This window comes from Urocitellus parryii, chromosome 9, assembly GCF_045843805.1.
Source record: "Urocitellus parryii isolate mUroPar1 chromosome 9, mUroPar1.hap1, whole genome shotgun sequence".
Taxonomy (NCBI): Eukaryota; Metazoa; Chordata; class Mammalia; order Rodentia; family Sciuridae; genus Urocitellus; species Urocitellus parryii.
The window spans coordinates 87,219,788-87,242,392 of NC_135539.1; the positions used below are offsets into that span (position 1 = coordinate 87,219,788).

At 35.2% G+C, this 22,605-nt stretch overlaps 1 protein-coding gene across 2 annotated transcripts in view; it reads left to right on the forward strand.

Annotated features, from left to right (window-relative positions):
* Positions 1-22,605, forward strand: part of Fmn2 (formin 2) — a 341,897-nt gene that overhangs the window by 102,713 nt on the left and 216,579 nt on the right. The window contains exons 5-6 of one of the 2 annotated variants that reach the window (XM_026390773.2): positions 7,556-9,180; positions 10,832-10,976. The exons of the other annotated variant lie outside the window; for it this stretch is intronic. Coding sequence (XP_026246558.2) covers positions 7,556-9,180; positions 10,832-10,976 — 1,770 coding nt within the window. The remainder of the gene's footprint in view (positions 1-7,555; positions 9,181-10,831; positions 10,977-22,605) is intronic. 2 annotated transcript variants of the gene reach the window in all.

The window sequence follows — 22,605 nt, forward strand, 5'->3', positions numbered from 1 at the left end:
TGAGTATGGGGTATCCAAATGTTATAGGCTATAACCTTATAAATCAAGTAGAGAATTTAACATATCTTGTGCTCAGAAGGTAGGAGCCATGGGTTTTTGAACAAGTAAGTATAATGATGGGTTAATATTTAAGGAACAGTTACTTGGCCAGGAAATGTAATATTGATAGGAAGAGGGACAGTAGAGCCATTTAAGGGGACCAACTATTAAACTTCCAACCCTATCTGTGTGGTGATGAGAATCTCAACTAATGTGTTGATGTGATATAGGAAAAATAGCAAGCAAAGACTGCCACTGGGGGTGGTTGGGGATATAGTTCAGTTGGTAGAGTGCACATGCGAAAGGCCCTGGATTTAATCCCCAGCACCAAAAAGAAAAAAAAAAAAAAGAAAGAAAGACTGCCAATGGGGTCAGTAACTCTGAAGAGTATAAATTAGCCTGTCCTTCTAAAAGCAGTCTCTGCACCAGAAACATTGACATCTACTGGAAACTGGTTTAAGAGACAAAGATTTAAAGAAATGGTTTAAGGATGTTACCAAGCCTAAGTAAACAAGGCAGGGAGATGACATTTTGTTGAATAAGATGCATTTTACATTTAAGGGAAAGGATAGGATGATCAAATAGCAGTGATATCTAAAAAGTTACAATATGGAAGTGAAGCATTCATTGATTAAAAAAAGAAAAATTTGCAATGATGAGAGATTACAGATGCAGAATCTGATGAGGCCTTTCAGTGTGTTTAGAGAAGACAGCAGACCAAGGACAGTCTTCACCTCTTCCCCCCAAAATCCAGGGAAGGGAACAGAGAAGAATGGGAAGAGAGGAGTGTAAAATTGTAGAAGCCAAGAGAAGAGAGGGTTTTAAGAAGGCAGAAGTGTTAGTAGTCTTTGATTCTTTATAATAGCCAGGGTTAAAATTATAAGGCAGCAGCTCCACCACTCTGGCTAATGTTCCTAATTCATTCCATTTGATTTTCTCTAAGCTTTGTTCTTAGGAAGGCTTTTTTTTTTTTTAAATGACCTTTGAGAATAGTTGGGTATTAACACAGGAAAGGTGATTAGGAGGTGAAAAATGGAGCTGCACTTTACACCCATAGACCACTAGAGGAAAGTGAAACTGTAATAAAATATTGTTTTCTTCTTTGCACTATTTGGGAAAATTAAGACATATATTGTTTTAGAGTATGATCCATAACTGTGCCACAATGCCACATCAAATAACTGGAGAGAAAATTCAGAAGATGGAAGAGGGTACAAAAACACTAAGTTCCTTTCCTTTACTATTTATTTCACCTTTTCTTATTTATTTATTTATTTAGTAGTTGCAGATGGACAGAATGCCTTTATTTTATTTGTTACTTTTATGTGGTGCTAAGGATCAAACCCAGTGCCTCACACATGCTAGGCAAGTGCTCTGCCACTGAGCTACAGCCCCAGCCCTATTTCATCTTTTCCTGATCCTCTTTCCCAGACACATTGTTTATTACTCCCACTGAGGTTATTGACTAATGATGATTCCTTTAACCTTTATATCAATCTGTTTATAAATAATTATGCTAAAAGTAATGTGACTAATTATGATTTCTAATTTATCTTTCTCCTTTCCACATCACATTTCTCTTTTATGTAGTAAAGGATCTGGAGGAGTTATTCATATTCATTTCAGCTCAAAAAATTTTAATTTTCAATAATTCATTTTTGGTTTCCTTATCAAGATTCATAGATGCCATTTGAGCCCTCTCTGTGTGAAGCTTTTCTTTTTTATAATATGTTCTATTTTAAGAAACCTTAGATAAGTTATTTATAATTTACCATATGTTCTAATACTTAAACCTTTCTTGAAATTTCACTTCAGATTTGAAATTGTACTTTACATATGTGCATAATCATATTTAAAAATCTGGATTTTTTTTCCTATAGAATCATGTCTATCATGTATTGGTTTATTGGTTTGTTCCAGAACCTTAGAATGGTTCAGAATGTAGAACGTAACAAATAGAGTTTATATGCTTCTATGAAGATTAGGTTGCCTATTTTATAGATGTGCCCTAATCTATTTTATACAGTCGCCTAGCTTTCTGGTAATATATTATTAGAATTTAGCAGAACTTAAAAATCTAAGAATGGTAGAAAATGAATTACATATCTCCTATCAAAACTTAATAAAGAGATTATTACAGTGGTAACTTACCAATAAGCAGTTTTTATATTTTAGGTTCTGAAAGTATCCTGCTTACATAATAAACATAATAAAGTTTCAAAGATGAGCAAATTAACTTTTCAGCAAAAACTTTACTTGAGTATATCTTGGCTTTCTTTTTGACAGTTGTAACCTTAATGTTACAGTAATGTTTTCTTTTTTCTGGGAATCAGATAATCTTGCATTTGGAAAAATGTTTTTGGTGAACATTTTATTTTTCAATGGCAATTTGTATTTTGTGATATGCAAGTGTTCAAACAATTTATAAGAACTCACCATCACCACCCACATGTAAGATTATACAGGAATGGAAGAATTTTGGCTGACTTATTGTATATAATTGTTGAGCCAAAGTAGATGGAATACTCTACCACTTTTAATGATTTAGGGTTTTGAAACAATAGTTTTAAATACAAATAATCTTAAAATTGGCGTTACATAAAATACATTAGTTAGTGTGTTGACTAAAAATAGGTTTATCTTTCCTCCATTATATATGTTCTATGCAAAAATTGCCAGTATTGGTTTTCCTTTCCTTTTTAAAAAAAATACTTAATTTTTGGTAATAAGAACAATTAACATGAGATAGTGTTACACAGTTTCTGGTAATAGAAGTCTAGAGATAATAAGTGTGTTTCTCCAATGTCAAGTCCTGTGAGAATCTGATAGGCCTCCCTCTATTTGTATCCTGAAGAGATAGAAGATCAAATGAATAAATAAATGAAAATAAAAAAGAGAAGATTAAGTTCCAGACACTGGACACAGGAGAGCAGGCTACTAAATTGAGGGCTTTCTGTGGACCACAGACTGCCTGGCAATCTCTTAGAGATTAAATTAGAGCTTTGTCAGTGGGTGGCCCTGAAGATAGATCTTCACTTCACTTCCTGTGGATCCCAAGAGGAAGATGTTTGCCTAACTAACCAAAGAATAGAAAATCTTTTTTTCTTAATAATGACCAATATTTACCATGTAAATTTCTTTATAAATCCCTAAAAATGAACAACAACAAAACCAAAAACACAGAGAGAAATCACCCATTAACTGCTGACAAACAAGGCAAGCCTTCTCCAGAGAGCACTATAGAAAGTCCCCTCTGACACTGTGAATTGGTACTCTACGAGAGCCAGCTAGCCCTTGATATACCCTGGGTAAGGAAGGTCAGATAAGAGTCTTTCATGACTCTTAGCTAAATTCAGGAATAAAAAATCCTACATATATTTGGCTATTCTGTAATCATGGCTGGCTGGCTTTATTTTATAGGCTAGTCAGTTAAGGTTTGAGATGAACATTAATTAATTGGTCTGCTTCCTGGAATGGAAGAAGACAATTGTAACATTGAATCAAGACTATGGTTTTATAGTCATAGAGGGGAATGAGAGGCTAGCAATTTTTTTTGTTTTGTTTTTTCTTTGTACAATGGGAATAATGTAAGAAGCAAATAATCTCTTATCCCAAATTTTCTTCCATATTCTCTATTAAAAAACTGTATAAAAGTGTTATCTATATAACAATTTTTACTTTTGTCTTTGCTGTCTGTTATTATTACATATTAACATATTATTATCTTCAAAAATTATTTGACTCTACTACCTTACTGGAACCACCTGGCTATCATGGCCTTATTTATTATAGACTCAGTTCTGGAATTTTATTTTCTTATCACTATTTCCTCTGCCATTTCTTAGTTCTGGTTCTTATTGTATCTTATACTTGAAAACTTTTAAGTTTTTTTTTTTTTTTTTTTTTAAGATGTTACTAGACCTTTATTTATTTATATCCGGTGCTGAGAATTGAACTCAGTGCCTCATACATGCTAGGCAAGTGCTCTGCCACCGAGCCACAACCCCAGCCCATATTGAAAAATTTTGAAACTGATACAGTATATCAAATTCTTATTTTCTCAACTTTTTATTAGCTAAGTGCCCTTAATTATCTCCTTGTTTAAAAAAATAAGGAAAATAGACAATGCACACAAAATAATAAATTGACCACTTATAAAATTAGGTCCAACCCATTTAACATAGGCCATCTATTACTATCCACCATGCTTTAGTTTTATTAGAGTGAACTTGTTAATGATAAGGTGTTTGAAGACACATGATGTAAATACAGATGTAAGGAAACATTGCTAGTCTTGCAGAATTTGTAGGATTTCTTAAAATCAGGAAAGGTGATGATGGAGGATTTGCATCACATGTTATATAATGGATTCATGATCACCTAGTATAGTTGGCAAATATAGCAAGAATTATTATATAACAGTTATGTTTTTTTAAAGGTAAGTTTACACATCATGATTGCCAAACGTCTTTAAGAAGATTGATGAAGTTCTCAGATATTACCAAAAAATGACCATCTTTTCACAATAGCACCATGTAGTTTTGTCCAAAAATTTATGTGGAAAATTATTTTAACTCTAAGGATTTATAAATGCGTGCAATTATTATAAAATATATTTTTTAAATCTGATACACTTGCTTAGGAAAAAAATTCTTTTTTTTTTTCACAATTTGTTCTGAAATATTGGGACCTGATCATGCTTTGTTGCAGGAACCAGAAAATATGTTAGGTGTATTAAACAGAAATGTTTACTACATAAATAAAGTGTTTTATGGAAAGGTTGGAAAATTTAAAGGTTCTGCTTCTAAGATAAAACTTTTATAGATTTTGAAACATGGTCTACCAGGAAAGCTAAGACCTTTGAGGTTATTATTGCAAATTGGAGAGTGAACATTGGAATGTTGTTCCAGAGAAGCTTCAAATTTTCAGATCTTTACTGTCAACAGAACAACTAAAGCACAAAGGACATGATTCTCACCTCATTCCACTTTCTAAAACCCTGTGTGACTACACTTAATTGATTGAACCCGGCTATAAGAGAGTCTATGAAAATAGTTTTTCTTTACAATTTAATAAATAGAAGGAGAGGTGGTGAGGATTGGGAGAACCCGTCTAACCTAACAACCAAATTGTCTAGAGTGTATTACACTTAACAGGTTGTTCTGAACAACCCAATCCCAGTGTATAAGAAATAGCCCCAGGTACTGTGAGACTGAAGGATATGGACAGATCCAGAATTACACAGAGTATAGTTTATTGGGAACTTACTAATAGAAACATGGTCCTGTGAGGCAGCACAATCAGTGAATCCCCTTGATTTGGGTCAGCAGTAAGGATGTGTATATTGGTCGGGACCCAAATGGCTTCATCTAAGCCTACATGTACCTGGTTTATCTCACTCTAATACCAAAGAGTCAGGGACATTCCTGGCACAAGGGTCTGGTCATAAAACTCTACATACCACTCTAATGGTTTTGTGTATTTATAGTATGCTGGGAGGCTACATGGGGGAAAACAGACCAATGTTACTCAGGAGTGATCATGGTGTTTATGACTCAAGATGGTTGTAGTCATGTCATGATGAATCCCTATTCAGGTATTTTTCTGGTTCCAGTTTTCATGTATAACAGGATTCTCCTTAATCATTTGCCAACTGACTATGTAAATTATAATTAAAAATTTAAGATATCTTCCCAGTCACTGATACTATGACATTTGTTGTAACTAGCTATGGATGCTGTGTTGGAGTAGCTGCCTGTGACTGTGGAAGTATAAATCCATATAGAAAAAAAGTGTGTAATAATTTCTACTATGCTAGGCCACTATGACTTAAAGATCACTTTCTTCTTTGTGAATTTGTTTTGTTTTGTTTTGCTAACTGTCCCAAATTTTTACAATGCTTTTTATGATATTCAGATCTGTGATGGAAAAGAACTGGCCTATATAATATCACTTAAAAATACAGTTTTGGAAAAAACAAGTGTCATATATATATATTTTTAATTTGGAGAAGTTAGAGGAAAAAAAAGAAAAAGGAACAACAATGAAAGAGATCTGTTGAAAATAGAAGGGAGACCCTTAGGGTAGTGGAAGGCATCCGGGCATGGGGAAAAGGAGAGGACAAGGGGAGGTACTGGGCAATGAAATTGATTAAATCGTGTTATGCACTTGTATAAATATGCCATTATGTATAATTAATATGCACCAATAAAATTTTTTTAAAATAAAATAAATAAAAATAGAGTTTTGGGAAATTGTTTCAGAATCTACTTCTTGTATGCCATTCATCAATTAACCTTTTTTATATAATAATAATTTGTGGGAAAAAGATAACCATAATTATATACCAGGATAATTCAAGAATTGTTGATTTGTAATTGAAGGTCACTTTTAAGGTGTGCTTGAAAAATGAAGATAATATATATCTTTAATTAACCCATTGTAACAAAGGACTAGTCATACTTTTATTAGGATGAATTTTAATGCTAGCATTTTGTCTTTTAATTACTTCTCATATGTACCAGCATCATAATTGGTGAATGGAATTATGTATAGTGAGCAAACAGGGTATAAAACATTGTTTATTATAGTAATTTCCTTTACAACGGAAAATTTACAGCACAATTTATCAAACTCTGCATTATAATACTCTTTTGTCTGCACATTGGTGAAAAATAATGACTTGAGGTGTGTGTGTGTGTGTGTGTGTGTGTGTGTGTGTGTGTGTATACACCTATGCTTACATGTAAATATAATGTAACACTCAAATTTTTGCCTAAGTGTCCATCATGCTAGGCATGGTGGCACATACCTGTAATTCCAGAGACTCAGGAGGCTGAAGTAGGAGGACACTGTTTCAAAATAGAAAGAGCTGGGGATGTAGCTCAGTGGAAAAAAAAAAAAAATCACTGCATTCAATCTTTTATACTGAAAAAGCAAAGAAAAAAAAATAAAGTGTCCATCCTTATAAATTGTGAAGAACCATCAGTTATCACTTTTTGAAATGCCTTGGGTAAAGCTTTAAAATTGCAGTAAACATGATATAAGTGGTATGACACATGCTCATAAAGTTTGTGCCCATGCTCCCACAGATATCAAAAGTACTTCACATTCCCTCATTAGAGACTTATTCGTAACTACTTTTAAAAGATTGTGATTGCCTTTAAAACTCAGGATTACTTCAGAAATGTCTTCAGGGACTATCCTAACAGCAAATGTTCTTAGGCAAGAAAGAGATAGACCTAACTTAGAAATAACTGTCACTCAGCATTTTCGTTCCTACTCCTCGTCATCTATTGTTCTTAGTGACATTAGAAGATGAGACATATAAGGACCTTAGGATCATATAGTAATGTGTATAAACTACTATAAAATCTTGTGTTTCTGTGGAGGTATCTCTTTGGAAGTATTACAACCAACAAATACAATTTTGTATTAATTTTACATTTCTTCTTTTGATGTTTGGATTTTTTCCTAATTTTCTATCTAACTGTAATCTGTACTTGTTGTCCCTCAGGAAATTTTGGATATGAAGTCTGAAGGACAGGCAAATGTAATTCAGCAACTGGAACAAACCATCGAAGATCTGAGGACCAAAATAGCTGAACTAGAAAAGCAGTACCCTGTCTTGGACACCGAGGTGGCCAGCAGCCATCAAGGGGCTGAGAATGGAGTGACATCCTCAGAAGATGTCTGCCTGGAAACTTTAAGATTAGTAGGAAAGGATATGCAACCTCAAAGGATTTTAGAGGCAAAATCTATACAGACTTCCCCAACAGAGGAGGGTGGGATACTAACACTACCATCTGTGAAGGCACTGTCAGAAGGTCCTCCGTGCCCACCTGGGGCTGAAAGTGGAGAGTCAGCTGTTCCAACGTCACCTTCTGGACCTCAGACAAAATTTTGTTCTGAGATTTCTTTGATTGTGTCTCCAAGGCGAATATCAGTACAGCTTGAGGCCCATCAGTCCACGCCGAGTGTATCACAGCCTCTACCACCTTCATCCCTTCCATGTTCTGATAGTCAGGGGCAGCCTGGGTCACAGTTGTCCCATCCTTCTTTACATACTGAGTTTGAAACCAGCCATGAACACTCTGTTTTCTCCTCCTTTGAAAACAGCTGTAATATTCCACCCCCACCACCTCTGCCTTGCACAGAATCCTCTACCTCCATGCCTAGCCTGGGCATGGCAACTCCATCACCTTCCCCTCTCCCTGATGTGACAGTGCCTCCTCTGCCCAGTGTAGCAGTTCCCCTACCTCCCCCTCTGCCTGGTACTGAAATGCTGCCACCCACTCCTGCTCCTTCTCTTCCTGGAGTGGGAATACCTCCCCCCCCTCCTCTACCTGATATGGGAATACCTCCTCCTCCCCCTCTCCCTGGAGTGGGAATACCCCCTCCCCCTCCTCTTCCTGGAATACCTCCTCCTCCCCCTCTTCCTGGAGTGGGAATTCCCCCTCCTCCTCCTCTCCCCGGAGTGGGAATACCCCCTCCTCCTCCTCTCCCTGGAGTGGGAATACCACCCCCTCCTCCTCTTCCTGGAGTAGGAATACCTCCCCCTCCTTCTCTTCCTGGAATGGGAATACCTCTGCCCCCTTCTCTTTCTGGAATACCTCCACCTCCTCCCCTCCCTGGAGTGGGAATACCCCCTCCCCCTCCTCTTCCTGGTATACCTCCTCCCCCACCCCTTCCTGGAATGGGAATACCCCCTCCCCCTCCTCTTCCTGGTATACCTCCTCCCCCACCCCTTCCTGGAATGGGAATACCTCCTCCCCCTCCTCTTCCTGGAGTGGGAATACTTCCTCCTCCCCCTCTTCCTGGAGTTGGTATTCCCCAACCTCCTCCTTTGCTGGGTATGGGAATTCCACCAGCTCCAGCCCCTCCTCCTCCACCCCCTGGGACAGGGATCCCCCCACCTCCCCCACCCCCTCTGCTCACTGGGTCTGGGCCTTCACTCTCCCCACAAGTTGGGAGTAGCACTTTACCAACACCACAAGTGTGTGGGTTTCTTCCTCCTCCATTGCCAACTGGCTTGTTTGGATTAGGGATGAATCAGGACAGAGGGAGTAGGAAGCAACCAATAGAGCCTTGTCGGCCAATGAAGCCTCTTTACTGGACAAGAATTCAACTCCATAGTAAAAGGTAACATGAAAGCAAGCTCATCTTCATACAGTTTTGTCAATGCAAGGGGAGCATTGTGCCTTAAAACTGTTGGGAAAAATACAACTTAATGTGTTTTTTTAGTACAACTCTAAAACTTACCTGTAGATTTTTATATCATTATTTGGTGAAGCAGTTGGTTATTTAAAATTGCAGGCTTTTCTCCAGCAATATCAAAGGGGTAAAACAAATGACATATGTTTTGATGTGTGAGATGTATATATGTCCCTCTATATAGTTATTTATGTGTCTTTTATGGACATATTTCCTTGTATATGTGCTGTTTCCTAGTTGCAGGACTTGACTGCTACTTATGCCTGAATCCAAGTGAAACATTGGTTATACACAAAATGAAGGAGTGCAGATAAGCAGATATTTGTAGATCAGCTATTTTCCCTATAAGATTTTTATAGGGAAAAATCATTGATTTTATTATTTAAATTTCCATTTCTTATAAATTAAAAATACAAATTGAATCCATAGGCAAACTGACTGCTAAGTATGGTGTTTGCATCCTTTAAAAGACATAGCCTTGCTTTACTATTCTGTTTTGTTTGTAGCTGTCTTTCCTAAGAAACAGTTGCAAAAATATATCCACATTCCATGTGTGAAATAATTTAGTTTTAAAGAATTTCATGGCACTTCTACAAGTGATTGTCTATACAGTGTGAAGTTACAAATCATAGTTGGGAATAATCATCATAAAATAATACTTTTCAACAATCTGTTACCAGATTTCTCCCATGCATTGTCCATGACCTGGTTCCCTAGTCATTGAGACAGTGCTGGGAGACTTCTCTGTGGAATATGGAGGAGGGGAAAGAAAAACCAGATACTCAAAATGCCCTTGGCCTTCCTTCTTCTAACTTATCACGTTTCCTTGTATTTTCTTTGTGTTATGTGACTTGCATTTAGAAACAGTATATTTAGCAGGTTCTTTTTTGGTTTCTTTTGCTAATTTTCTCTTCACTAAACCCTATCAGGAGGCAAGAATCTATATATCTTGACTACTTTTTAACTTTGTTGTTTATTCTCTGTGAAGGTGCCCTATCACTTATATATGCTGATGGATCATTTTAATACTGTGCCCCAAACTAATTCTCTCCAGATACATGATTTAAAGTTCTTTTGTTTTATTGTTGTTTTGCTTTTGTAAAAAATCATTTAACACTTTTTAGGATACTACATGAATCTGTACTCATTGAGAAGCCAAATAATAATGGTCAATGGGAGGCAACGGGGATAGGGAGGATGCTTTCTTGGAAATATACATTTTTAGCCCATGAGTAATCTGCCAGGCTAATGAGGCAAGTTGGGATTGTGAGATATCAAGCATTTCTTGCCTTCATAGCCCATTCTGAGAAGGAGTTTCTTTTTATGTTTTTATATGGTGATATCATAACTCAGAATTCCTGGAAATTATTTCATGGCAAAGGTTTGGTCCTAAATGGATAGAATTTTAACTTTCTTATCAAGTTGATAAAATATTACTTTCTCCTTATCTTTCTTTCCTTCCCCTCCCTTTTTTTTCTGTTTGCCTCTTCCCTCCCTGCCTTCCCTTCTTTTCTGTTTATGCTCCACGTGATGTAGTTCTGCTTGATGGCCCTTTCATTGTTCTTTTGCTTAACTATAGAGACTCCAGTCCTTCACTTATTTGGGAAAAAATTGAAGAGCCATCCATAGATTGTCATGAATTTGAGGAATTGTTTTCTAAGACTGCTGTAAAGGAGCGAAAGAAACCTATTTCTGACACTATCTCAAAGACCAAGGCTAAACAAGTAAGTATTCTTGTGCTTTCTGATATTGGACAGGTTTCTGACAGAAGTACAAACTTTCATTGGAAAAACTTTGAAATTATTTATGGACTGTGTAAAACCTTCACAGACCTTAGGTAGATAGCAAATATTAGAATTTTAGAACATGTGGCTAAGTTTAAGACTAGCCCAGATGGAACAAAAAATGATCAACTCCATTAAGTTAATAATGTTCTGACTCTTTCATATTTCCAAAATCACAGCCTTTGCTTCTTTCCAGAATTAGTTGTCTGGAAATCAGTTTTTATTTGATTTAAATTAACCTGAGTGCTAGTATGGATGGAAAGAAAGGCAAGAGTGGACAGAGAAAAACAAGCAAGTAAGAAGTTTAGTCTATAGTAACCGATGATGTCTTTTTCCTGCCTTATAACTGAAATGGATGCAATTAAAACCCAGCTGAACAGTCACACTGTACTTGAAGCATGGAAGAAAGTTTTATATCCACTTTTAACATCTTCATTGCATGACATGAGTCAGAAAAAAAAGAATGATGCATTTGGAGAAAAGCATTTCCAAACAACTTTTTCAAGGACTACATTCTTTGAACTTGATCATAAAATGGTATTTCATATTTCTCCAGGGTGGCATTTAGGAAGGTATAGTAAAATGCCACAGTAATGAGCTCCAGATATTAGGAATTGTCCAACCATCACCCCGAATTGGGGAGCATCTGCATTTGTTAACTACTGCAGGAGGTGGGAAAGAGTACAATGAATATAAGGAAATGGCAATCAGCCGGGTCTTGGGAGGGAAATGTGGGAGAAAGTGGCCAGTGTCCCCAGATGAGTGCCAGATAATGGAGTGATTCTTGAATTTTTGCCTCTGGCCTGGAAATTGAAGCTAGGCATATGACCCAAAGTTCTTTTTGTTAATATTTATTTCAGAACCGACACCTTCTACCAGTTGTATATGGTGGATTTCAACCAGGAAAGGATGGATTTGAATGGGACAGCCAGATCCCAAGGGCCCATAGCTGACTGGGTGGGCAGGCTCATCCCAGACATTTCATTAATCTCAGAAGGATACAAACCCAAACATGATATGGTTGAAATTCTCAAAACAATCCTCAGAACTATTTTCAGAAGCATTACATTGTAGGTACTCAATAAATATTTGTTAAATTAACATACTAGCCAACTGAGGGAGGAAGACTTTACAAATGTAGTTATTGACACGTTTCTCAAGAGTATAGAGATTGATTCTGCTTTGCTTATGTGCTCTGTTTCCTAATTGCAGGACTTGACTGCTACTCATGCTTGAATCCAACTGAAATAATGCTCATATATAAAATGAGAGAGGGCAGATAAGCAGAGATGTTTACAGCCCAGTTATTTTCCATATTGAGAGTTTATTCTTTGATTTCACTATTTAAATTTCCATTTCTGTCAAATAGCTTTAATATGTAAATCAAGTCCATAGACTATGTTCCGTAATGATTAAAAACCAGAAAATCATCCATGTCATAATAATAAGTCCAAGGTGACAATGTTAAGGGGAATAGAGGTCAATGGAAAATCATATTTTCTCTGGTAGAGAGATTTATTTTGCAAATATTTTCCATGGCATATTTTCATACAGTGCTCTGAGGCTGAGTCATCTTCATATCTCTTCTCATGGACTGTATCAGAGGTGGGAAAGTTGTCTGGGCAAGGAGTATGGGTAGAGAGTACAGACGTCAAGGAGACCCAGGCAGCCACAACTGTCACTTGACAAGTGGACATATGTGGCATGGGCAGTCTCTTGTCAAGGGAATAAATACTCAGAAAAATAAAGGATGTTCTTCCTCCCTCTCAATACCCCTCTTTTTGCCAAGGGAATTCAGACAAGGAAAAAATTTCATATTTTACCCAAAATGATATGATTTCATGCTTTACTTAACATAGCAGTCAATTTTTAACTTCCTGAAATATTATGTATTTTTTGATGTAGTTGACATCAAATGACCTCTTTGCATATTAACAATGCATCTGTATTGAGCATCATCCCAGCATAATCATCTGACTCTATCCAGACATTTCATAAATTGTGGGTAAGAGACTTTGCCAGTGTCTTAATTTGTGCTTATGGATGCTACTGTTGACCTTCAGCTTCAAACAAGGATTATGAAACAGTCTCTGTCATGACTCTCGATAAGCTTGTTCAGCAACTCCTTGGCCTGCCTGGGTCTTAGTACTGATCTCTGCATTTCAGATCTGTTTTTGGAGGGATAAAAACTTTTTCCCCCTGTATATTAGATAATATAAAAGCAATACATTACTGAAGAAACATAATTTTATTTAACTTCATTGTATTTGGAAGAAAAATCTATACATTCCATTTCCTTGAGACACTTAGAATTTTGTTTAAGGAAAGTGTATTTTGAGGATGCATGCAAATAGTTTCCCTTTTAATGGGAAATATACACTGATTGTCTGCGTAGACATTTTGGTACCTCATGATTCATTTCCAGTAAAATTAATAGCCTTTAATGCTGTGGCAAATGTTTATGGCAGTATTTCAAGCAATTCTTCTTATATACAATGGAAGCTAGAAGTTCTGTTTTTCTTTAAATATTTAAAAATAGCCAAATAATTTTTCTGTGATCTGTCTTCTTGAAAGTAAGACTGTTCAAATACACTGGTATTTAACGAGGTGCCTGTGCTGTTTTTACTGTCGCAGCAGACATTTTCTGTGTGATAATAGACGATTCCTCAGCTGGGCACATTGTACATTGCCCTTTGGTATAAGGAGAAACAAGTTTGTTTTCTGGATACCCAGATTCATAGTAATGATGAATATCTTGGATTTCTAAATCCTTTCCTCCAAAGAACTGAAGACAAAGCATTTTATATTTTTCTCATGAAACATGAATCCAAGTCTGTTCTGTGATAATTTCTTCATTCATACTTATTTTACTTTGTAATAATACTCATAAGGAGATTAGCTAAGAAGCTATATGGTAGTCAATTAGACTATATTAACCTGATAACTCAAAATATCAACAACCTATCTGTTAAGGAATAAAAAGAAAAATTTTAAAAAGGGACCTTATACGATGCCTTGTGTTTAAACCTTGACACTTGGCTTACATACTTGCCCATTTTTAAGAAATGTTCCAGAGCTTATAAATGAGTTCACTTTCTATTGTCAGATAAATCAGTGATTATTAGTGTGGATAATTGGATAATAACCCTATGTCACCTTAGGATCTTTCATGATCATACAGATTAAATTAAATTTAACCTAATCTTATGAGCAGGAAAGTGAGAGGATTTACTTTGGAATGATTTTGGTAATAAGAACTGCCTAAAAAAAAATGTAATTTTATGGTTAATCTCGTGTCCAATGAGATCATGGCAAAATATATTTTGATAAACATGGTAGTAGGACTAATAGTAATGGGACAACCACAACAATAATCATAGCAACCTTAAGTCATATTCTACCCATTATTTACCACTTCCCAGTTATTGTTCTTAGCACTTTACTTCTGTTAACTGATACTCCTGTGAGACAGACACTGTTGTTCTCTGTTTATACTACAGAAAACTGAAATATTAGCAGAATTCTATTATGTTCCAGGGTTAGTAAGGGGCCAAAAACTTGGGTTCTAATTCCAGCTATCCTGGTTTCAGAGCCTATATTTTCCTAATTAAGTCTTAAATGTGGATGTGAAGTATTTTTATATAAATGTAGTTTTTTTATTTATGTGGAGACCAGAATATGTACTTTAAAAAGATTTGAATTTGTATTTGTTTTCATATATGTTCAGTATTTAAGTAACTAAATTTTATTTTAGAATTTATGTGGATACACTTTGAAAATTTTTTCCATATTCTAACAGATTTTGACAAGTACATAAACTATGATACCACCAACCATGACATTTGCCCAGTTAAATAAAAGTTTATCTGAATGATGTGAGCTTTAGACACATAGGCTTCTATAAGCAATAAAAAAATGAGGGCCATTTGCCTGAGTGGCATATAAATAGTGGTTAGAGGTAGACAGCCACTTTGGTTAAATTTCCCCAAACATCAACTGATGATAACTTTTTTTCACCCCACGACACAAAAAGAACCATCTCTGTAAAACATCCCTAAAGTAAATAATGTCTAATCATGCTTATAAGATCTGTAAAGGAACATGCTACCCACAATGTAAATTTGCCCACAGAAGTTAGCAAGAGCAAATAAGAGGAATCTGTGTTATTTTTAAAATATGTAACTGACATTTGTGTAACCATTTAATGCAAAACAAATGAATCTCATCATGTATTTCTTCTATTTCTTAGATTAAGTGTTGTTCCCAAAGATTTGTGGAGAAAAATTTTTTACAATAGTTAAATTTGTTGGGCTTTAACCTCTGGAAGTATGATTATAAAAATAGTTAAATCTGCTGCTTATTAAGGAGAGGTAGTGAAGGGATTCATATCTAATACAGATGTAAATGTTAAGGAATTAGAAATTTGTATCCTGTTCAGTCTCTTTGTTGTACTTGATGACTTTACCAAATACTCCATAAAAAGCATTTTTTTTATGTTGTAAAAATTTACAATAATGATGGGAAAAGAAGCATTCATCATTTAACTGGTCTTATTTGGGAATGCATGTGGAATACCTCCAAGATTCTTTTATATATATATATAAGTTATACGTGGACACAATATCTTTATTTTTTATTTATCTTTTATGTGGTGCTGAGGATCGAACCCAGTGCCTCATATGTGTAAGGCAAGCACTTTGCCAACTGAGCCACAACCTCAGCCCACCTCCAATATTCTTTTTTAAAGACTTTTTAAATGCACCATAGTTATACATTGTGCTTCATTTTGACATGAAATGTTATTAAAAGACTTCTTGTTATGTTGATGTTGGGGGAATGTGTGTACTGCACTTCAAATATTGCTTGTTGCTGTAATACTGACTGCCATGCAAAGGAAAAGAGAAGTGTTGAATTGTGAATTCCTGTTTCTATTTTATTTGCTGATTGCAAGTATTTTTAAGTTATGTTTTATCATAGTCAATAGAAATTTCCATGTTCAGGGTGTAAATGATAATCTGAGTAGGTGAAGCAGAGTGTTTGTATTGGCATTAATTCTTTGAGTTGTAGCTGGCAAAACTTTTGTTAGTTTGATTTAGACAGTTACTTTGTCTTTAATGCTGCAGACCTAAAAGTGTGTCTGAACACTAAATATCTTATAATAAGGCAATTTAGATTTGTTTTGGGGGATGCATAATAAACATTTGGTACTTTGTAACTTTTAACATCTGCTTTTAATAGAATACATTCCAATTGCAATTCTTAAAAATCTATTTACATAGAAAACCACATCAAAATACAAAGCTATAATTAGACAAACATAGGTTTTGTGGAATCTGGATTTGTTTTAGATGTTGAAAGATTTATTATTTTTTGAAGATGCTATTCCTATAACTATTTGTAGAGCATACACAATCAATTCAAAGAATGCAATAATAACAACTTATATTTTTTATTTTATTTCAGCCCAAATTGCTTTTATACTTCTTAGTAAATAGCTTAAAAAAATTTCCAACAACATAATAAAAAAGAAATGTAATTAAGCTAATGGTCCTTGACCCTGTGAGATTTTGTATTAAGGAAATTATATTTGGTTAATTGAGCCTTAGAATTGTATACAATTTAATCATAATGCTGAAGGTAATTCTTTTGGACTTTATATATACAGTGGTATTAAGATTCTGTTAGACTAGATATGTAAGAATGGGGTATTGAATTTTAATGGCTGGGATGTACTATTTATCCAGGTCCACAGCTACTGAAGAAAGAGTGTAGAGCAAGGTATAATGGTATGATCTGGGAGCAGATGATGGGCGATTGTTTTCCGAATACCACCAATGTAGAGTGGAAGGACTGTTGCAGAGAGCCCAAGCAGCAAAGTAAAGACAGGGAGCTCTCTTTTGTTTCACTGGTGAAGCCAAAGGATGAAAGCACAACTTTCACTGTTGCATCTTTTTTTTTTTTTTTTTTTTTTTTTTGATCTGAGGCAGCAGGGTTTATCCATTTCAGCAGCGAGTATAGCAGAGAAAATAAGCTAAATATAGCAGAGAGGGCACAGAGGTTCTCTGGAGGACTAACTTACTAGAACCAAAAAAAAAAAAAAAAAGACAATTATTTAGTAATTCAAGTGCCTATCATTGAATTGATCTTTAGTTCTATACTATAGACGTAAGGTGGTAAGTACTGTGGGTGGTTAGGAGTTGGAGAGAGTGTGTAGGCTGACTTGAGATAAAGGCTGTATGGAGGGGATGCAAGTTGAAGTGGGCCTTCAAGAATTTATTTGGATTAGATGTGGAGAGAGGATTAAGGGGTGATTTTCAAGAATAAAGTAGTGAGTAAAGATTTCCTTAAGGCTTGTCTTAAACCTCAGTAAATCAGTCAACGTTGCAGCAGGCTCCCGTGTATCTCAATCTCCTGTTTGAGATTGTGTATCTCAATCTCCTGTTTGAGATTGTCAGGAATGCGAACATGGATCGTTGATATTCCTTTCCCTTCCCTGAACTTGCTTCCTTCTCTTCCTCCTACTGTGTCTCAGGGTTGTCATTTTTTTTTTAATAAGTGTAAGAATCAAATCTAGATAAAGTAGACCTGAAGTTTATTTTAGTTCCATGTTACTAATAACAGTGTATGTTTCTTTACCATGGACAGCAACAGGATTTTGGATAATCCCAGAAAGAGGAGGATTTTATTTCTTGTTTGACTCACATAGTTACAATAACGATAGTTCCTACTTTTTTTTTTGGTGGAGGGAAGGTCGGTGACATTGATCTGATTATGTACACCATAACTCAGGGTGACCTAAACTGAAAATGTTTCTGATCATTTGAAGATACATGTTTAAGACTTAGAAGAAAAATTGATGTTCTTATTTATGTCCTTAATTTTTTTGAAATTTAAGCCTCTATTTAGTTGAAACATATTTGTTTCTTCTTCAAAATCATGTTTGCAATGGTTGATTTCTAATGTTTCTGCTTATTTTTTGTCAAATGTCAACATAAGAATTGTCAAAATTACTTAATTTGTAACTTGAAACTATCTGAAATATTACTTTAATGAGCCATTTAGAGGTATTTTATAAGTAGAATGATAAACTTATTGACCGCTCTCATCTGCAAAACAATAATTTAACTGGTGAAAATTATATAAAAATTTTATTGAAAGTCTTTGGAAATTGTCCTTAAGTTGTATAGGAAATGGAGAAACAATAAGTCAAGAGAATCTACTAAAATTTAGAAGGGTGAGCGTCTGTGACATTTCGGTGACCCAGTCCATTACCAGCCACCTCCAGATCTGCTCTATTTCAGGCATGTGCAGCCAAGAAGACAGCGGCTCCCTCTCCTCCAACTTTGTGGCCTTGCCATGCTGGCATTTTAGCTTCCTCAGTCCCCTGTTGCAGAAGCCCTCCTGTAGGCAAGTATGGAGAACCAGGGAAAGAGAAAGCCAAGAAGGGTCTTCCAGGGGTCACAGTCACCTCTGGGAGTCAGGAAGCCTGTGCTCTGTGTTGGGCTGTACTCACTCTAGCACAAATCAGAACGAGACTTGGTACACACATGAAAGCATTCTCTATCTTCACACAGACTCATCGAAACCAAGTGGAAGCTTCATTTGGCACAAGTCTTGAACCTCTGTCCAAACACTGACTGAAGAATAGACTACTTAGATTCAGGAGCAGCTCCTAGGAAGCCAGGCTTAAAATAATGTCACCGACATCTGTGGTATGGAAACTGTGCAGGAAAGGCTGACTACACACTGTGGTAGAAATGGAGTTCAGTGAAGCAGTCTGGATTAAACAAATTAGCATACTACAAGAGAAAAGCTGTAGGGTAGAGAAGAGGACATGAGCATTTGGGATTGCTATACTATGTATCTTAAATATACAGTATTCATCATCAACAGATATGAGACATGCACACACACACACACAAAAACAAATAATTTCAGATTTATTTGAACATAATTTTATCTATATAAAATATAATACATAGTTAAAAAAAATTTTTTTCCTCTTGGCTTATTTTAAAAACTGTATAAAACAATGTATTGTTGCGCCTATCACATACAGGAGTGTCATGTTTGAGAATATCAATATAAAAGCAAAGTGTAGAAACAGCACTGTATTGGAATTAGAAAATGACACCAGATGGTAACTCAAATATGTAGGAAAGAATGAAGAGAACAATAAAAGTAAGTAAGAAAAAGTAAATTTATTCCACAAATGGTGTTGGGACAACTGGATATCCACATGCAGAAGGATAAAATTGAACCTCCAGCTTATACCATTAACAAAGCTAATTCAAAAAGACACATATCCTTAAGTGTAAGAGTTAAAACTGTAGAACTCAGAAGAAAAGTTAAGTTTAAATTTTATATTGGGTTAGGTAATGGTGTCTTAGATGTGACTTCAATTTTACATATATGACAAAAGAAATAATAAATTGGACTGCATAAAAATTAACGATTTTGTGCTATAAATAAACTAAAAAGATAACCAACTTACAAAATGGAAGAAAATATCTGCAAATCACAAATCTGATTAGTAGTTAATATTCTGACTATATAATGAACTCCCTATACCCTGACATCCACCACCACCAAAACAGAACAACATGTTTAAAATAAAAGCAAAGGATTCGAATTAACATTTTTCCAAAGAGGATGTATCACTGACCAATAGAGCACACCAAAGAATATTAAGCATTATTAGCCCTGGGATAATGAAAATCAAAACTAATAGTGTAGCACCATTTAATATGTAGTAGAATGGCTACAACCAAAAAGACAGTAACTAATATGCTTAAGGATGTGGGAAATTAGAACCCACTGCTGGTGGGAATGTAAAAATGTGCAGCCATTTGGATTTCAATAAAGAATTACAAGTCTTATCCTACTTATGCATGTATTTGCCAGTAAACATCCATTTTTCATAAGAGAAAGTTAATATTTTCCTGGTAGCTCTAGTTACCCATAGAAAACCGTGATGTCAGATATTAATTTCTGGATAAGTAATATATTTTCAAGCTCAAGAGATTTTAAGATAAACTTTTCCTCTAAAAAATAAATGGTTGAGAGTGTAAGCAGCTTTTAACTATATTTTAACAATATAGTTTTATAGGCAAGGGTCCCTTAACCTCCAGAAGAGAAATGTATCTTTTCTCTTTGCTTTCGATGAAGAGACTAAAGATATATGAACTGTGACTTTTCTCTTTAGAAATATAGGCTCTGGGAATATGATTAAAACCCCTTTAGGAAGCCCTTGTTGGCCTTCCAGCAAATGCTCCTGGATACAGTCACCAGAATCCCCCAGAGGGTAGATTTGCTGTGTTTATGAAGGTTAGCTCCACTGTTGGTTTTGCATTTGACTATAAACTGGTTTTATTGCTTGTTTTGATGAAAGTTTGAAGGATCTTTCTTCTATCAAACCCTCACTTAGGAAAGAGGATTGAAAGCCAAATCTAAATGCCTCTGTGTTTTAACTTACATATTGAACAGATATGGTATGGGAGATTCGCACTATTGAACCTAACTTTAAGTGAATAGGTTAAAATTGCCCATACTGTCACTTTTAAGCTCACTTACATGTACTGACTCTTCCCCTGCTGATAACCTCCTCTTTCCCTCCTGACTCTAGACCCCTTCTTCCCTTCCTCTCTCTCTGCTACTCTTTCTCAATGCCCTTCTCTGCCTCTCCTTCCTTCTCCCCTCCTTTCCTCCAACCTCTTTCTCTTCTTCCTTCCTCCCCCTCTCATATCCCATCCCCCACTCCATGCAGTGATGTATGCTCAGTGATTGATGTTCTTTCAGGAATCAATTTGCCCTTTATACATGTGTATAACATGAAGCCCCAAACACATTCATTTCTTGGTGGCACAGTTTAACAATGCCTCCACAGAAGAGTCAGGACTCAATTAGATGCTTTATAGTACCAGTGTACTGTTTATATATGTTTAGCCTCAAAACAAAACAAAATGACTAAGTTTGGTGGTTCTATTGAGTCATTTCATGTGGTGTTATGTCAGGTTTAGAAATGAAGGAAGTGCCAATGCTATCCTTATATAATTAATAGATTTTAAATAGAGTAAAAAATGTCTTTAAAAATATCAAGTGTAGGAAATGCATTTAAGTAACTATGACATAAACCTGGCTACTAAAACATTTATGGGAAAGAAAGTGAGAGCAGTATAAATGGGGCTGAAATAAGAGCTGAAAGAGTTGAGGTCCTGGAAGCTTTGCAAAGTATTCAGGCATAATTTATTTTTTTTTCCAGATAGCCATAAAAATCAGTATGTCTTGAGATGTACATTAGCAGAAATATAGTCAACATTTTCCTTTTATTGATTTATATGGCAATCTTTAAGTTTATACTTTTGTATATTTCTCCATATGGATTCTAATGTCATAAAAATTATTTATTAAACATAGAGGTAAACTCTTCATGGTTTCTTAACCATACTATAATTTAAAAACACTATTTTTTCTTTTAATAATTTTCCATAGAATGTTGATTTTTTTACTTGTCCTTTTTACTAAGGGTTTATGTACTTAAATCAATTACCATTATAAGTAAAGCTTTTCATAATTAGGATGGAATTTTTCCTGCTTTTTTTTCTAGTGCCAAAAACAAACTAGCATGTTCTTCAAGCACCACTAGAATCCAAAATTTGAGTTGAGATGTGCTTGAAGCTGAGTGCTTTTTAAATTATCAGTCTTTCTTTTATGGCCTAGATTGGCACCAGACTCCATAAAAATTGGCTTTGAGCAAGTCTCCTTTGGACTGGCAAGGAAAGACAAATTAACTTGTTTTGTTTTAACAGTTAGGTTGTAATAGTTCCCTGGTGATGGCAAATTGACTTTGTTTTTTTTTTTTTTTTTATTAAGTAAAGCTTTCCTATTTCAATAATGCTAGGTATTTCTTTTGCATATTGCCACACATGAAGCAGGTAGATAGGGAGACATTCCAAAACAAGGAACCAAACAAACAAACAAAATCTGTCATTGTCAGATCTTCCAATAGATAATAAAAGACCCAAACAGTTTTTTTCCCTTTTAAAATGATTAGGGGGCTGGGGTTGTGGCTCAGTGGTAGAGTGCTTGCCTAGCACATCTGAGGCACTGTGTTTAATCCTCAGCACCACATAAAAATAGAAAAATAAAACAAGGGTATTGTGTCCATCTAAAACTAAAAAAAAAAAAACAAACCAATTTTAAATAAATAAAATAAATACTTCCGTAGTTTTCTACCAAGTTCAAAAAGCTTTATTATATTTCATTGATCATTATAAAATGCAGATGAAGGAAATAGTCAAATGGCAAGATGGTTTGAGTTTATTGGGAATATTTTGGTGACACAAAGTAGGTATTAGTGTTTAAAAGAAATTATTATATTGGCCAAATAAGAATTTTTTATTTAGGAGGAAAAAACAGCTTCTAAGTAGAGATTTGCAGGCATAGAAGTTCAAGACTTTGAACAGTTTAATCCAGAATGATATATGAGGAACTTGGAATGCTTACAGTAATGACCAGAAATGATAATTACGTTTTGAACTTATTCAGCAGTTGACATTTTCAGATTTAA